This window comes from Nematolebias whitei, chromosome 4, assembly GCF_014905685.2.
Source record: "Nematolebias whitei isolate Nwh7 chromosome 4, NemWhi1, whole genome shotgun sequence".
Taxonomy (NCBI): domain Eukaryota; kingdom Metazoa; phylum Chordata; class Actinopteri; order Cyprinodontiformes; family Rivulidae; genus Nematolebias; species Nematolebias whitei.
In genome coordinates, this window is record NC_056501.1 from 4,491,512 (window position 1) to 4,510,499 (window position 18,988).

Consider the following 18,988-nt stretch of genomic DNA (forward strand, 5'->3'; position numbering starts at 1 on the left):
CCTCCATCCATCCATCCATCCATCTATACATTCTTCCATCTGTCCATCCATCCGTTCATTCCTCCATCCATCCATTCATCCATATGTCCATTTATCTGTCCATCCATCCATTCATCCATCCATCTGTCCATTTATCTATTCATCCATCCATCAGTCCATCCATTCATCTGTTCATTCAACCATCCATACATCCAACCATCCAGTCATTCATCCCCATCCATCCATCTGTTGATTCGCTCATCTATCCATCTGTTCATCCATCCATCCATCTGTCCGTCCATCCATCCATCACCCAGCCCACACCACTGTAAGGTTAGAAGTCATCACTGTTTTTATTATCATTTTCTGCCATAGAAGGTGGGTGATCATGAAATTGTTTGTTTACTTTGCCTGTTAGCAAAATATTCCATATACCACTGGACAAATTTTAATGAAAATCCATGAAATTAATTACAACTGATCAATCTTTGAAATGAACACTGTTCAAGATGGCCACCACAGCCAACCAACATTAGGCAATACTAAAATGTCTAAAACTCAGTTTTACAGACACTGAGCTAAACTTTGGTGTGGTAGTCGCTGAGAGTTATCCAAAAGTACACAATCCAAGCTCCATCAGATCTCCTGACACCTTTGTTTAAAACTTTAACCTGTGATGGGAGAAATGTATGCCTTCTAGGAATATTGCTCCATAATACGCTTTTATTTTGTAAATAACAACAAATCTGTCAAACAAACAAACCTGGACCTTTTTCCTTAAATTAAGTTATACAGAAAATTTTAAACACAAACAAATCAGTCCAGAAGAATTTTGTTCTGGAAAAATGTGAAGGCCAAAAGTGAACCTACAGTAAAAGGTCCCGCATTCAAGCTGTTAAAAACATCCTTGAAACGTCTGTGGGACACAAATATACATATTCTTAAAAAAATGTACAGTTACTACATAATCAAAGCCAAAATATCTGAAGCACAAACGAGAAAAGAGGAAGACGATGCGTGACCTGCAACAAGAGACCAACAGGACTGTGAATGAAACAAGATTTAGACAGAAACAACACCGGATAAGGCTGGTTATGAAATAACATAAGAGCCTTAAATTTATATGATGAAGAAATCAATTTTCAGTCTTGAAACCAACTGGAACATTGAAAACTGAATTTAAAAACGGCTTTGTGCTCCAACGGTTCATAACTCACCTTGTTGCTTGAAACACAAGACATAATCTGTGGCTCAGGGAGGGCTGCTGGGTAAAAACTTTGTCCTATTTAATAAACAAAAGGTCAAATGTTCCGGACAAGGTGTCCTAACATGGTTTAAATGTGCACAAAGCCTCTTGAAAACTTACTGCTTTGCTGCTGAATAAGAACAACGGTGGAAAATCGGATCTGATTACAGCGAGTGACAAAGAGCAAGACGGGTGGATTGAATATCCAGCTGTAAAATCTGGAACTTTTTTTTTCCCAAATAAAAAAAAACAAAAAAACATTTTGATTAAATCATTCCAGTCACAAAAAAGGGTTAAATCATCATTTGTACAGTTTCTTTTTGGGAGAAACGTTTCTTCTTTCAACTGAAAGACTTAATCAGTCTGAGGTTTAACTAGAGTTGCATTCAGGCCCAAAAAAATTAGTCCCGACCCGGCCCCAGCCATCATTTCTGAACCCCACTCGACCCGACGAATTAACAGTACATGTTTGAACCTGAAAAAGAAACTGTCATTTTTAATTAAGCGCTGACTGCTTATAGTCATTAACGGTCGGCGGACACGTGCAACTGAATAAAGGGGCGGAAGATCGGAGCTGAGGGGGTGTTTGTCCTTTCATGGCCGTCAAAGCTCATTAAATCCCTGCTTCTGCTGCATTCTGCATTATTCAGACACGGACCGTGCTCTGATGTCTGCGAGGATATTTTGGGATCTCACCTGTTTGGGTCATCGGCCGTGCACGTCCGCCGAGTGCAGGCTGAACATCCATTTGGACTTTGGTTGGATCACTGGTAGTAGTCCATCAGAAGATTAACTGAACTTTAAAAAATTTATTCCAACCAGCCGGTCAGCGCGCGGTCAAACGGCTGCGTGCTGACCGGCCGGTTAAAATAAATTTTTAAAAATGTGATGTATGGCAGGCGATTATATGGCAAGCCATGTTGCCATTTAACTGGATTGTCAGCTGTGCGCATCCGCTGACACAATCAAAAGCCCAACTCAGCCCTAATCCACGTTGGGCCGGGTCCCGGGTTAGAAATGACAGCTCTACTGCCAACCCAGATCACTTCCTTGATGTGTTGCAGCCAGCCTGCAGGGGAATTCCCAGAAACTGGTTTATCATGCACAGAATGGGACCATCCGTCCAAAGCAATCAATCATCACATACAAAAATCAAATGTTTTAGGCCACATGGCCAACTTGCTACTCCCACTTGGCCAAAATGGATAAAAACGAAACGTTTCTCCCAAAACAAAACTGTCCAGATGACCTGATTTAACCTTTTTGTGATTTATCTACCTTCATGATTGAGCTTTCAAACCTTTTTCTGAACCATTTTGGCCAGGTGTCCTCAGGCGGTTTCTGTGAGTAGCAAGTTGGCCATCAGGCCTAAAACGTTTGAACATGCATGATGGTCGACAGTTTTGGATGGATGGTCCAGTTTTGCATGTGTAAAGCCATTTAGAGGAGGCTGGTTTGAAACACATCATTGAGGTTCTATTTAAAAGACAGGTCTGGGACGGCAGGCCTCAGACTGATGAAGTCTTTCAGATAAAAAAACAAAATGTTTCTCCCAGAAAGAAACTGTCCAGATGACCTGATTTAACCTTTTTTGTGATTTTAGAGTGAGGTTAATCAGCAGTGTTTATAAAAAAAAAAAAGATGTAAATCAAGTAAAATAATTTGATGATACAAATTAACCGGATATTTATCACTTTAGTTTGTGTCTAATCGATGAAACCTCCTGGATGGGAAGTCTTTAGTCGTCCAGCTGTTGATTTTTCTTTAGACTTAATGCTCAGTTGTAACTGACTCAAAGCGCTGAGCTGAAACAGGAAGCGACAACCGACTGAAAAGACTGAATTTCTTGCCGACCTTAAAAGTTTTAATTTATTTATAACTCTACTTCAATTTTGCAAATAGAATAAAACTAATTAACACAATCATTACTGCTTAGAACTGATTTCTTTCATAGAAACTAAAATGAAAAACAACTAGAAAAAACAAATCAGATAAAGGTATTGACCTTAGCTCAGACGTGACCTGCAGGGGAGTTCTGGTCTCTCTGGGGGGTTCTGTGTGGGTCTGGGGCAGAGGCTCACTGCTCCTTCTTATGCCCACATCGTGGAGGTTAAAGAAAGGTACCGATGAACTCTGTCCCCCCTCCTGATCATCCTTTTTACTCTGGTTCTCCTGAATCTGTGTCTGGGGTTCTAGAGGAGGTGGACTGAGGGAATCTCCTGGGGGGAGGACTAACCTAGGTACTTCATTTGGACTGATGCATGACCCATTCACACAACCCAACACAGGATAGAAAGACAATTTGTGCAGAATTAGGGACATTAGAAGAGAATAAGACGGTCAGGAGAAACAAACTCAAAGGAGGTGGAAATTGGTTCAGACGAGAGGAGGAGGAGAAAGTTTAGGAAACGATGAGTTCAGGAGAGGAGGACAAAGGGAAACAAATGAAAAATGATTTAAAGCAACATTAGTAGTAAACTTGCGGTAGATTAGATGTTAGCAGACACAACACACTTCTTCCTGGTGGAATATAAACTGTAACGCACGACTAAACAGATATTTGTCTTTTATTAATAAATCTGCTGCTGCTGTTGTTCAGCACAGCTAAAGTAACAAGTCATCCTGAACTTAAACCATCAGCCCGTAAAAACTCCAGTCCTGCAACAACAATACATCACAGTTTATTAAAAAAGATGCTTCAGAATCCAACAGGAAAGATGCATCTGAAACTTTCTGTGACAGTTTTGAACCTGGAGCCTGCAGGTGTTCATGTTTCGAACCGATAAAAGCCAAAAATCTTCCTCGTCTCAAAGTTGCCAAATTTTTGACTCGGTAGCAAATTGAGCTTCAACGTGAGCCAATGAAAACACACATCTGGTCTCCATCAGCCACTCCCGATTGTTCCGGACTGGACGAAGACAAATAATCAGCAGCTGAAAGTTTTCTCTTCTGAAATATGCACGTCGACGTGCGCGACACATTCTCCTGACATTTAGAAAGAACCCCGATGCAAAAGTTACACAAGAAATGATTTGTGTCATTTCTGTCTCCACTACAGTTCTACTTTTACTATATTCATATATTCATTTTAATGATTATCTTCTCCATAACACACTTAAACTAATGTTTTAGCCAAGTGTTTTTAATAAGGAAAATACTTTTTGTTATGAACGGAAGTGGTTCACCTGCGTCAGGATGAAGCACAGCAGGATCCGACCCCGCCTGACGGAGTTGTGCATCGAGTTTTAACAACACTTCTAACTGATAAAGTCCACAACTTTTACTTAATCTGACAAATGTGCAAAAACAAACGTTGCATTTGGATTTGATGTTCTTCACAGCTGAGATTTCAATTGTTAGTTGATCCAAAGTTAATGTGTAAAATAAAACTTATAAATTTAAGTATGTTTGCAAAATGTACTTAAGTTTATCTGTAAATAAAAATACAGTTGAAATGGATCAACCAGAGCGAAAGTTTTATGTCTCCTCTCCGATCATTTATTTTCAGACTTACCTGCAGGGTCTGTCCCCCCCTACAGGTGAAGTGGCGGTACTCCAGCTCTTGCGTCCTCCCTCCTCATCGTTTCTCTTTTTGCGGAGCGGCATCGGCACATATCCGCTCTGGTTGCTCTTGTTGGGCAGGTACTGGTTGAAGGGCATGGCGGTGCGCAGCTCGGTGACCGACGTCCGCCGCGCCAACATGTCGTCTTTATGGAGGTCCAGCACCTTCCTGTACGGGGGGCCGTCAGACTCCGAGTCACTGCCTCGGCCTGAGGGGGATTGAAAGGGAAAGATAAACAATTTCACAAATTACACTGAACATTTGTCTGCATGGATTCTCACAAACATAGCAACAGTATGAACACCTTATTATACCTTATTTACCTGAATGTGTGAACATATTCAGGTAAACTTCAGAGCTAAAACAAAAACAATAGAACGGTTTCACATTTCATAATAAAAAGTAGGTGACGGCTACTGTTCAAAGGTTTAAAAGGCTCATATTGTAACTTTATATGGAAACTCACACCAGCCCTTTAATCGGTTTTCACTATTATACGAGGGATAATTTGTTGCAGATGGAAGGAACTTTAATTCAGGACTGTAGGAATCAGACTGAAATGTTGGAGACAATATTGAAGGGATGATTCAGCTTCACTGCAGAAACACTCTGCGACCTGACTTTCATCATCTGCATGCTGTGAAGAGCACATTACATGAACAAACAACGTGCTGCTGTATCAAATATTCCAATTTATAGGGCTTTTTAAAAGCAGACTTTGTAATGATGCTCTCATTTACACAGTTCCACAGTAACACTGCTGCTGGGGCTTTTCGCTGCACATCAGACAAAACACAAAATGTCAAAACCTTCTCACCTAGAACGTGTTTAAAAACAGACGTCGTCTCCACTTTAAAGGTCCTATGCAATAAAAAACACTTAGTTTTCCGAGTCATTGTTAAGCAGGAGCTGAGGGAGGATAGGCCCACATCCGAGTTCAAAAGAAAACTGTGGATTGATGAGCCTCATGGCAGATACTCCAGACTTACTTTTTAAAATCTCAAACGTTTGCCAGCTGTTAGATCTTATAGGCTTCACAGCAGTCTTACGGTGTTATTAAATTCACGGCATTCCAGCGGCAGAGCATCAATCACACCTGAGCAGGCTGGTAGGCTGTGTTTATGAAACAAAGCACGTATCATAAATCATTGCATTGTGCAGCTTGTGCTAACTACATCTTAGCCTAAAGTTAGGAAGATTTTATACAAGATGCCAGTTTATCTGTATTTATTGAGATTTAAACACATTGCTAGCTTTTTAATATCACTCATAACACCTGGATTTACAGATGTGCACTACTCAAGGACTTTCCCTACTTGGTGGGGTGAATTCCTCTTCAATATGTCCTAACCCTATCCTCTAATAATATAACTATGACTCAAAGTGTAGAAACAGTATAAACCCACACTTTCATCCAGATCTAAGCCGTAAAGTTTTCTTGTATCAGAAACGTGTGGAAGAAGTCTCATGTGCTGATGGAAACGAACGATGCATGCAACTTCTGAAAGCCGTCTTCCTATTAATAAACGTTTCGTACGGTTGTTAGAATCGACAGATCAAGAGCCAAAAAAGACTTTGAGACATCTGCGCATCCAGTTATAAATGGTTCTGACTCTCGACCCGTCAATTGGAAACATGAACGTCTCTCCTTTTTCTCTGTTGATCCATGTTGAAGGAGCAACATGTGTATTCATGGAGTGATGTGTTCTCTGTACACATGGAAACACAGAGCCAGAAGGAACCTCTTCATTTGTGTGGAGACCTACTACACCAGACTTTTAGAGAAGTCTACATACGATCATGTTTAGATGAGGAGTTGAACCAAAGGCACAGACAAAACTTAAAGACTCAAACGTAAAATAAAAATCAATTTATTTACAAAGTAAAGCAAAGAGCTGATGCAAAAAACACTCACTAGAAAAAAAGCACTGGAAAAACTCGAAAGGACAACATGTGTAAGGCACAATGCACAAACAAACCAGTATTTAAAGAGCCACTAATGGAAGACAATAAACACTTGGAGAAGAACAATGAGGATCAGAAACTTAAACTAAAAAAGAAACTTAAACAATCCAACAACAAAAAAGTATAAATGGACGACCCTGGGCATGTCCACAGAGGAGGCAGAGTTCAGGAGGACCGCCAGAAAACTGTCTAGAGTTCAGCACAAGTTCAGGGGGACGGCCCAGAGACCCCTCCAGCACTGGGCAACACTTCAGGTGAATGATCTGGGACCAATCCATCATGGGGCAAGAGTTCAGGTGGACAGCCTGAGGCCCATCCACCACAGGCAGAGAGGAATCCCCCTGGACCCCCTTGCAGAGAGACTGAGGAGAGGCATGAGGCAGAATAATCTGCACCAGACAGTGGAACCACAATGGACAGTACTGCAGCGGACAATGTGACCACAGAGGAAGGTGCTGCGGTGGATGATGGGACAGAGGAGGGCAGTGCAGCGACAGGCGATAAGGCTGCAGCTGACAATTGTTGGGAGGTGGATGGTTTAGGAATGACCTCGACTTGCTCGAGAGCACAAGAACGATCAGTGTTGTCCTTGTCCGACTTGAAGACACTGGAAGACTGGTCATCCTCAGCACCCACAGAGACACTGGAAGGTGGGTCTTTGCCTTCGTCTTTGACCCTCTCTGAAGTTAAGACGCAACAAGAGTCAAGCGTGCAGAACCCTGGAAGCCCTGGTGAGCAGGACCCTGGAGGCTTGGGCTGCACCCTGAGTTCAGCCTCTTCTGACTGCACCGCAGACCTCTGAAGGTTCAGGCGGAGAAGCAGACATGGGAACTTTAGGGAGAGCAGCTGCTGTTGCTGGCTGCATGAGAAACTCTCAAGACCCAGAGAAGAATGGAACAAAAGCTGACGTGCACTGGCATGGAGTTTAACTTCATCACAGAACACTCATCCTGAGCAAGCACGAAGGCGACAGTGGAAAGGAAAAACTCCCTCATGAGGTAGAAAACTTTAGCAGAACCAGACAAGCGGCCATCTGCTTCGACCGGCTGGGTTTGAGAGGAACAGGAAGGAGGAACAGCTACACAATGGCAGGTCGACCTTGACCCATTCGAAGACACTGGATGTGTGTCGTCCTCAACACCTGGGTTACCTTCGTCACTCACAGAGACAGTTGGTCTTCATCTTTGACCCGCTCTGAGGTGAAGACCCAAGAAGCAGTGGTTCAAACTTATTTTTTGTCTTTTAAGTCAACAGTTGCTGTTTGACCTCGACACAAACGGATGACGGAGAGACTCTGCCAGCACCTACCTGCACAGGCTGCAGGAGGAGTGAAGAAAGCTGCTCTCACACAACTTGGTGATGTGTCGCACTTTGTGTTTGATAGGTCTGCTGCCGCACCGACAGTTTAAAGTGAAGAACATCTTCAGCGCTAATTTCACCAGAAAAACTCACTCTGATTGCTTCACATGACACTTTCAGCTCAGTAAGAAATCTCATGATCTCCAGGATTTACACCCCTGACTCATACAGCAGTAATTAACAGCACGCACTCATCAAACAAGAATGATTGTGGAGTCTAGTTTGAGATGTTTCAGTGCAACTAAAAGGCTGGAAGAAGCCTACAATACATTCATGTTTTTTATTTTTTACACAAGCCTATAAATAAACTGCAACTGCAAAGTCCGCTAAATTTTAAATAGCTTTAATGTAAAATTTAATTATTCTACGTTCTAAACTTCTGCATGTCATTTGTAGTATTTATAGCAGCAAAATGCAGTACACTTCTCTACTGCATCATAATTAACAAATATATTATTGTCAAAGTGAATAAGTACCCATAAAGATGAAGTTTCTATAGTTTGTCACAGTCAGTGTGTGAGAAGTTAGATCTCAAGTTATTACATAAAGTCATGAGTTTAATGAGTTATAAAGTCTAAATGAAGCAGCAGTGTGAAAACACATGGGCAACAGATGAAAACAAAGCCGAGCTTGACGCCATGTTTTCTAGAAAACATCGTTGTAGTTTCATCGTTTGATGATGCTTTCACAGTTTATCTGCAAAACTAGAAAACAATCAAAGCACCAAAATCCTAAAATGACTCATTTATCAAAGCTGTATCTATCTGCAGACTTGGCTCAGACCAACGAGTGCTTCCAATACTGAATTTATTTTTAGGACTAAATTCAACTATTCAATGTGTTCACTTGTTACAGAACGGGTTTAGTCAGGAAAATGTGTCATGTTCGCATGGACGCTAATAAATAGGAGTTGTTGCTGTGGGTGTCGTCCAAGTGTTTTGTGACTCGATTATTGTTTTATGGTTTCCTTCTCTCTAGTTTGTGCCCGAGGCTCTGATCCAAACACTGATGTGATGATCTAATAAGCACAATCCCATAAAGTTCAGGAAAATATGCAGATTTATGAAGCTTTTTACTATTCTAAACATGAATTAACCTCGACTATGTGACTAATCATCCCGACTTTCTCTTGGTGAGTAAATCTTGAGCAGTAAGGTTGAGGACGAGGCCTGGAGGCAGCTGTGCATGCTGATCTATTGAGTCAACAGAAAAACAGTCTCATCACTGTAACGGCTTTCTGCACGGGATTATTACTGCCTTTAAGTTTTATGGTCTTTGTTTAGCATTTTGTTTCAAAGGTAAAACTGCAGAAGTTATTGTGTGAACGTTTATAAGGCATTCACACTATTGTGATTCTTTTTTTCAGCACGTAACTCGTTCTGCAGTTTTTGTTCTATTTCCACAATTCATAAATCAAAATGTTCATTCAGGACATTCCTGCTACGACTTTTGGTATCTGTGCAATTTGTACTTTTTGAAATATTTAGCTTTTTCAGGCAAGTTTTTTTTAATTGAAAATGAACAGAGCTCTCTTCACAGTTTTCTAACCATTTAAGCTGTTTACAACATTGTAATGCTCGTTTCAGCTGTTCTTCTGGTTCAGCCTGTTCAGCTTATTGTGCTATAATTTCAGCTTTTTATGCTTCCTTCAGCTCCTTTCTGCTAAATTCAGCTTTTTCCAGGTACTTTTTAGATATTTTTTCTGTTAATATGAGCCTTCTTTCTGCTATTTTATTTGGTTAATTTCTACCCTTTCTGCATCTTTCAGCTACTCTGCTGATTTCAGCTATTTTTTCTTGTTCAGCTACCCTTTTTAGTCAATTTGTTTTCTTTTTGCTAATTTCAGATTTTCGTAATCTATTATTATTATTATTAAATTGAATTGTATTCAGTCGGTCTCTGTCCATCTCAATTTAATCTGCTCATTTCAGGCACATGTTTGCTTTATTCAGCTTTATCTACACAATTCTGACATTTTTCCTGCTGTTTTCATTTTCCTGCTTTTAGCAAATGTCAGCTAATCAAATTCAACTCACAAATAATGGTTTAGAGATGAAACCTTTTCAGCCTGTTTCAGCTTCTTCAGCAGCTTTCAGCAAAAATCATTCAGCAATAATCATTCATGGCACATTTCTGCAGGAAATGCAATTAGTCTGGTTTTCTTCAACTTCCGAAAACCATCACAGTACAAGCCAGGATTTTCCTGCTGTTAAAGTAAAACCACAGGGTGTATTTCTATTAATTATCACAAACTGAACGCCAAAATCCTCATAAGTTTTAAAGGCCTCCATTTTGATAACAGCCTTGAATTTGGTGACAGCAGTTTCCCTTTCTCCTCTAAAAAAAGCAACAAACAGGAAGCGCAGCCTCATTATGACACACTGTATTTTCCCACATGCAGTTCAGCACTGAAGTTTATATCCCAACAACTGCTGTGATATTTTATAGACCGTTGTTAAATATTTAAAAGGTCAAATTAACAAACTGCAGAGCAATCAACAGTTTCCAGAAGCAGCGCACGAGTTTTTGCATTAAAAACTGTTTCAAACCATAAAAAAGTCAAGTTTTTCTGTTGTGTTCAAAGATTTAACACTGTCTGCAGGATTATTACTCCCACGTGAAAAGAAGCGAAACATTCATAACTGTATTAATGGAGTGTGGATCAAATTCACAAATGTACCTGCACACAATATAGATAACATCCATTATGACTTTCATTGAGCAGGTATACAGTGATTAAACTCGTGCTCAGAATATAAACTGAATACATTTTAATCTGTAATCTATACAGAAACAAATGATTCAGAAACACTTTTTTCTTGTTTATCTAAAATCATCCATCCATCCATCCATTATCTTTTACACATTTCTTTATTTTTGGGTCACGGGGTCACTGGTGCCCATATCTAGCTATCTTTGTGCGAGAGGCGGGGACCCCCTGGACATGTCTCCAGTCCATCAAAGGGACACATAGAGACAAACAAAACAACTATTCACTCTCTCTCTCTCACCTAGGGACAATTTAGAGTTACCAATCAGCCTAACATGCATGTTGTTGGTCTGAGGTCTAGTTTTCCTTGAAGTACAGTAGTCCCTCGCTACTTCGCGGTTCATTTATCACGGATTCGCTCCATCGCGTTTTTTCAAAATAAGACTGGACATGACACAATTAGCTGACTGATGGATGAGCCGCACGGTCGGCAAGGATTTTTTATTTAAAATAAATTATTTAAAATTATTTAGCACCTGCTGCACATTTGTGCAGCCCATACTGCAGGATAAACTTCCTGCTGCAGCTGATCAGCTGATCACCATGCAGAGCAGATAAGTGGGCGTGGCCAAGAGCGCTTGCAGGTGGCAAAGAGCAGCGGAGGCAGGGAGCTGAAATCATGACATTCCGTGTCTTTTAGAGCGTTTAGAAACATTGTTTATAATATTGCAAGAGTGTGAGAATTATTGCGGGTCTTCAGGGTACGGATCCCCCGTGATAAACGAGGGACTACTGTAATGTAGAATTACTTGCCAATTTTCATGCCAGAGGTTTTAAACTTAAATAATACCATGGTGAGGAGGGACAAAGTTATAATTGTTTTGGTCAAGGCTTGTAAATGAAGTTATGGACAGTCTCATAAAATACTGCATATTCTGTTAGTGGCTGACATATGTGGATGAGGACACTCAGCAACTACCACACTGTAGCTCAGAATATGTAAAAATGTCTAGGTTTAACCACGTTTGTGTTAACTAAGGTTGATTAGCTGTGCATGATTAAGCAGCTTAATTGAAAATTTTATGAGTTGTAAATGTACACCGGATGATTACTTCCTAAAAGATTAATTGAAATATTAATGAGCCGTTTTCCTTACAAACAGGCAGATTTGAATGTGATAGTTATTGGTTAAGTTTTAATACCAGGTCAATCTGAGCTCAATATCAGCAAAATTGGTTGAGTTAGAACCATTTCTGTGTTTGCTTAAAGTTGCTCAGCTGTGGCGGTCATCTTAGAGGTTGATCTCTAAAGATAATCAGATCTACACAAACACCCAGAGAATACTTTGAGACTTTTAGGAATAATCGTCTATTGGCCCATAAGATATTTCACAAACAGACAGATAAATACACAGATACTGGGAAAGACATTGTTGTTTTTGGTAGTGGGTGATAACACATATTTCAGGAGCCATACATAAAGAAATACGTGATCAGCTTGTGAGAAAGAAGCTGAAATGTGGCGTGAACGTAATTTGACCTCAACAACACCGCCATTGTTGGCACTGAACTTCTATTTATAACCCATAAATGGATCCTGTTAAAGATAAACAATGATCATACAGTAAGTCGCTTTAAAACAGGCAGGGAATTTAGAGAGTTCACAGAAACAGCCTTTAACCAACGCTGGGCGTGAGCCTGTGAAAACACAGGCAGGAGAACAACAAGCTTTACTGGAATGGAAACAGAGGGACAATGCACCTCTACATAGATCTATATACTTTATCTGTACACCTTGACTTATAGAAACAAAGCCAGGACTGATTCTGACTGATGACACAATGGATACACAACAGATTTAAGTAAACTTTCATTTAAAGGCTGCTCGTTCTAACAATTTATTTATTAACCTTTATTTAACCAGGCAAATCCCACTGAGATCACAGATCTCTTTTACAAGGGAGGCCTGGGCCTGAAGGCATCTAACATGCATGTTTTTGATTTGTGGGAGAAAACCGGAGTACCTGGAGAAAACCCACGCAAGCACGAGAAGAACATGCAAACTCCACACAGAAAGACCCCAGGTCCAACCGGGGATTGGACCCAGGACCTTCTTGCTGTGAGGCAACAGTGCTAACCACTGAGCCACCGTGCTGCCAAACGATAAGTCTAATGGACCGAAGTGAAGATTTCCGTATTTTCCGCCGTACACGTTGCACCTCCCTATAAGTCGCATCAGTCCAAACATGTCTAATAAAGTGGAACAATCTATAAACACGTCGCTTCGCCGTATAGGTCGCATCTATTATGAGTCACCGCTGACGCGTTGCGTTTGTTACACGTCACCGCTGACAACCCAGAAATGTGGGCCGAACCCAGAAATATGGGCTGGTGTTGTGCCTAAAATCGATTGGCTGCCAAATGGTGGCCGCGGGAGCGTGCACAGGAGGACTTTAAGAATAATATAACAAGATTAACACTTTAAAACATTTATTTGTTTGCTCTAAATTGTAGTAAAGGCAGGTCTCAGTCTAACGTTTGCTTAATGAATGCACTTTGACGGTCAAATCAGCTGCATTTCCAAAGGATCTGCTGCCTCGGTGCTCCGGGAGCGCGCAGACAGGGAGGAAAGCAGGAAGGAGGAACGCTGTGCATTTCTTAGAAGTTTAACAAGATAAGCACCTAAAACAATTATTTGTTTGCTCAACATTATAGTAAAGATGCGTCTCAGTTGAACTTTTACTTAATAAATGCACTTCAATGGTCAAACCAGCTTCATTTCGCCGGGGCGGCGCAGAGAAATTAAACTGATTTGACGGTTGCTCCAAGCGGGCAGAACGAAGGTGGCATCTATGTCAAGCTGTTTGTGTCATTAATAGCCACTTTTACTTACTACATGACACAACTGCATGCCATACTACTCCACTGCCATCTAGTGGCTGAAAATATTTTCAGTCAGAATGAATGAAAATGATCATATCTCAGCCAAAAATTGGTTTATAAATATGGGAAAAAATACATAACTACGTCGCTTCAGTGTATAAGTCGCAGGGCATGTAAATTATGCAAAAAAAACCCGCGACTTATACAGCGAAAAATACGGTAACTGTGTAAAATGGAGCACTTCCTACCATCGCTGTTGCCGCGGGGGACCAGGACGTCTGGTGATGGGGTCTGTCGTGAGCGCGAGCTGAAGGAGTCCAGGCTGTCGAATGAATCTTTGCGCCCGTGGCGTGGAGGAGAGAGCGAGTCGCTGCGCTCAGAGTCCCAGCAGTCGATGTAGCCGCTGTCCCGAATGCTGCACGTAGGGCTGTCGGCCACTTCTGCCTCCTGAGAAGGGACACATTTACGCACAATGTTTTTTTCATGCACGCTGACTAACAAGACAGTTATGTAATTTCCTGAAAACACCCAAACATTATTTTCTCTTGTGAGTGAAGTTTTTCAAACTCGAGTCTTTAGATTGTTGTCTCATCTCAACAAACTTCAAGTCCTCCCACGTGTTTAGTCAACAACCTTTTTCAATTACCTTCTGCATACATCCTTCCTCATTACTCCCCACCTTTGTAACCTTTTCCTTTTTCTCTCGACGGATAAAATGTTTTTCTGTCACTAATGGAAGGTGGTGAAAGACCCTTCCTGTCTGCCAAATGAGTTCCTTTTCCTGACCCCTGTATTCTGTCATGTAAAGCCTCAAATATTTATGTTTTCTTCCAGGCTCCACAAGTGGAAGATGTCTGCGTCTGTGAAAAGAGAATATTGTTTAAAAAAAGATGAGAAACCTGGCAGTTAAGACTGTTCTGAAAATAAAACAAGATCAGTTTCTACAGAAGGCAGCATGGCGGCTCAGTTGGTAGAGCTGCTGCTTCTCAGCAAGCAAGTCGCCGGTTCAAATCCCAGTCTGGGAATCATCCTGGGTGGAGATTGCATTTTCTCTTCGTGGGTTTCCTCCGGGTGCTCCGGTTTCCTCCCACATACCAAAAACATGCATGTTAGGCTGACTGGTAACTCTAAATTGTCCCTAGGTGAGAGAGAGAGTGGATGGTTGTTTGGCTCGTTTGTCTCTATTTGTCCCTGTGGTGGACTGGAGACCTGTCCAGGGTGTACCCCGCCTCTCACACAGTGATGGCTGGACATGGGCACCAGTGACACCCGCGACCCGAAAAGAAAGAACTAGGTAAAGATGATGGATGGATGGAATTTCTACAGAAATTCTTGCTTTTAATTCAGAACCAGAAATGTTAGAACATTTTACCTTTAAATGCCTTAAAAAGCTCAAATGCTCCTGGAAACATGAGTGGATTTAAAATAGAGCTTCCTGCAAGTTAAATACCACTAAAGTTAAACTAAAATGGAACTAAAGTTGTTCCATACTTTCCTAACAGAGCACTTCGCTCTCAGACTGCAGGTTTACTTGTGGTTCCTAGAGTTTCCAAAAGCAGAACGGGAGGAAGACCTTCCAGTTATCGGGCTCCTCTCTTGTGGAACCAACTTCCAGTTTCTGTCCATGAGACGGACACATTGTCCAGTTTTAAGACTGGGATTAAGACTTTACTTTTTGATAAATCCTATAGTTAAGGTCGGCTTGGGTTTCCTGACCTATCCCTTATCCTATGCTGCATAGGCTTAGACTAATAGAGGACAAACTGACCTCATTTCACCAAATGAATAGTTTGTACTTGTAATTATTTCTGTCTTAACATTCGTTTTTCATCTTTCCTCCTAGTGAAGACCCGATCGTCTCCATCCTGGACCTGTCATTCTGTGTCCGTTTCTACTTCCTGTCCTCTCAAACCCAGCTGAATGAAACAGATGGACACTTGTCTTGAGCCTGGTTCTGCTGGAGGTTTCTTCCTGTTATGAGGGAGTTTTTCCTTTCCACTGTCGCCTTTGTGCTTGCTCAGGATGGGAGACTGTGACGAAGTTAGGACTCAACACGTCTGCTGGCTCCTTAGATTAATAATGTTACTAGTTGAATTTATATGTACGTGAATGTTTCGGTTCAGTGGCGCTACATAAATAAACTGAACTGAATTAAAGTAAAAAAAGTGATATTTAGAACTTTAAAGTGCTTTCATAAAATGATATAAAACAATGAAAATGTGCACCTGCTTCTTGCTTTTCAATCAAACTTTCTGTAAATTCAGCGTTTTTTATTTTTTTTAAGGCTGTTTGAGGAGCATACTATGATGCACTGCCAACTGGAAATAATAGCTTTAGCATAAATTTGAATCCTATTTTATTGCAGTAATTTTCTATTGAAGGAAATCTGGTTTTGTTTTGTGCACGAGCAGCATGTGAACATCTGTTAAACTGGTTCGGTCATTCCTCTCTTCAAACAGCAACAGGACTGTCAGACCGTGGGATAAATCACATGTTGGTGACATCACGGCTGTGACAAACTGTCGCATGGAGCACGTTTGTCAAGCCCGTCCAACTTTCCTCTGATCAGCTTGAGATTTCCACCAGAGTCCGGTTTTACTCGGGTCACGACTGGACCGCAGGTGGATGAGATCATCCTTTTCTTGAGATGATTTCTGGGAAATATAATATCAGCTGTAAAGCAGAGACAGTCTTGCTTCAGCTCTCACTGTCTGGACATTTAGTTACAGCTAGGATCAGCTGTATCCCAGATATTTATTACTATTTTTAATCCATAAATATTGCATCATGCGACTTCTCAAACCTTTCGCATTTGTGACAGCAAGCCCTCGAATTCCTTCAGGTCCAGCGTGGGCCCGTTGTAGGAGGTACAGCTGTTGGCAGCACGACCGAGCCAGTAGATGGTGATTAAAACCTGAAGAGAAATTGAAATGATACTGAAATTTGGTTTGCAAAGAAGACTTGAGGAAAGCATGAACGATAACTCAGAAAAACAAAAAAACACTTGTAAGTTTATTGAACTGAGAGACGGAACTTATTTTACAGTCACGTTTCCACCCATCAGACTTTGAACAGGCTCAACTTGCTTTAAGTAGTAAAAGTCCTGAAGATGATTTACATCCTTGTTTACACCTCCAGAATCTTTAATAAAAGATATTTGTAACAAACACACAGTATGCAGTTTAAAAAAAGTTAAAACAAATAACATGTACATAATATATTTATAATGTCAGGTACAGATTTATTTCATAGGAATGTAACTGAATGCTTCAGGTTTTGTGCCTTGTACTTTTTAATGATAAGTCAAAGCTGTTCTGTCAACGCTCAACTCTGAATGTGCTCGTTAATATTAATTAAGTAGATAATTAATATTAGATATGCAGCATTTATTTGTAGCAAAGAAAGCCAACCTATCAGAATGCGTCCATGGAATGGCTACAAATTAAACCAATTGTTTGGTTGAAGCTAAAGTGAACAACGAGGACCTCTCATTTTGTCTCTCTTTTCTCACCCGAGTTGTTTTTCTGGTCGTTACAGTCCAGCCATTTCCTCTGAAGTTAAATGTTAGCAAAAGCTTCCTGCACAAACACGACAAGCCCAGGATTTTATTTACACAAACCTGTCACGTGCAGTTTTCTGGTGATGTTTGCAACCTTTTCAGTGCTCACTGTGATTTATACTTGCCTGCTACCTACTTACGAGTTTTACTGCCTAAATGATAAGGTTGGTCTCATTTTTCTCAAAAACAGAAACTCTTCTGAAGGAGCAGGTGAAAGAATCGGTACTTCTGATCTGTTGCATCACTGTTTGTAACCTAATGCCTCGAGGTACTTCCCAGTGTAACCAAGGAACTGGAGTTCAAAGCGTTCAGATTAAGTTCCTTTGTGGCCAGTTTAATGCCCAAAGTGTAGAATGAGCAGACAGAGTCTGAGATTATGCAGAGCTGCCCCTTTAACACTGTTAGCAAAGTACTTCCAGCTCTATTTACAGTGTCCATGTCAACCTGCGCTCCACAGGGACGGCTGTGATAGGAAAGCCCAGCGTGGCCTAATGTGTTTATTTCAGTTGTGCTGTCAGTGCAAACAACTTCTGCCATTCAAATACGATGGGAGGGCAAGAAAGGAGCCTGGCCAGATGCTCAGAGGAGGCAAAAAGCAAAGGTTTCTGGTAGAAATGTAAAATCTGAGACAAAATAAAACCTTTGTCTTTATTAATGGCTCAGTGGAGCTGAGCTGTTCACACCAGATTTTCCAGTTGCTATGACTAAAGGAACAGTCTAGACATTTTGTAACTGATGTTCTATCAAATAGTTATCAATAGTTTCAGCTGTGACATCAGTCATAGAGCATGGAGTATGAAGAAGGAGACAAATGTCTTTGTCCAGGTTAGGCTGGCCAAATGAGGACCTTATTTTATTGTTGTCAAATTAATAAAACAACAATTATTAAAAGACTACACCTTAAAAGTTTCTGTGTTACAAGGTGAGTGTGTGAAGCGTAGACAGATTAGTGCTGCGACTACATTAGTCTGCCAGGAGTTAAGGAAACCTTTGGATCTACTACATACAGTAGGGGTGTCCATGACCAAGTCAAAGTGATCTACCCCGTTAACATGAGAACAATGTCTGGAAACGTTAGTGTTTTTCAATGTTTATTGGGCGTAATAAACAAAAAATGAGCGGTTTACACTAAAACGCTGTAGTTTCCATGTCAGTCAGGTTGCCAGATATGAAATTATGAACTACAGTACTGTGGCTTTAAAATTATAGTATTTTGACCTAAACTGTCAAATGTGCTGAGTAAAGATATTTTAAGATGAGGCGTGTGTTGTGTTTGTTAAACGTGCACAGGAAAGGAGGGGGTAAATAAAACATTTTGAATTTACCTGGCAACCCTCATCATGCATGCAGCATCTGCATGACAGTTAGTCCAAACTAGTGAATACACTAACGTCTCTTTGGAGCCTGGATTTTATTGGTTTTGCTCCTACATGCTGAAAAGGGTGAGCAGCCTTTGAGATCGACTGGTAGATTGTGATAGATGTACTGGGCACCACTGACATACACCAATCAGGAGGAAATACTAACCTTTATTTAACCAGGCAACTCCCATCGAGATCACAGATCTCTTTTGCAAAGGAGGCCTGGGCCTGACGGCAGCCTAGCATGATACAGTTTTGTGGGGTTCTCAACTTCCTTGCATGAATTGAAAAAGGGCTGTGGCTGAACATATCTGTAAAATTTGTGCAACAAAATGTCTCTCGTAATAGTCACAAAGTCATTGAAG

General features: G+C 40.9%; 1 protein-coding gene across 2 annotated transcripts in view; it reads right to left on the minus strand.

Annotated features, from left to right (window-relative positions):
• The window catches only part of LOC119408356 (LIM and calponin homology domains-containing protein 1), a 99,436-nt gene that overhangs the window by 26,063 nt on the left and 54,385 nt on the right, over positions 1 to 18,988 (minus strand). For both annotated transcript variants that reach the window (XM_037675157.1, XM_037675156.1), the window contains exons 6-8: positions 16,507 to 16,617; positions 13,952 to 14,150; positions 4,740 to 4,995 (exon numbers count right to left, since the gene is read on the minus strand). In XM_037675157.1, coding sequence (XP_037531085.1) covers positions 4,740 to 4,995; positions 13,952 to 14,150; positions 16,507 to 16,617 — 566 coding nt within the window. The remainder of the gene's footprint in view (positions 1 to 4,739; positions 4,996 to 13,951; positions 14,151 to 16,506; positions 16,618 to 18,988) is intronic.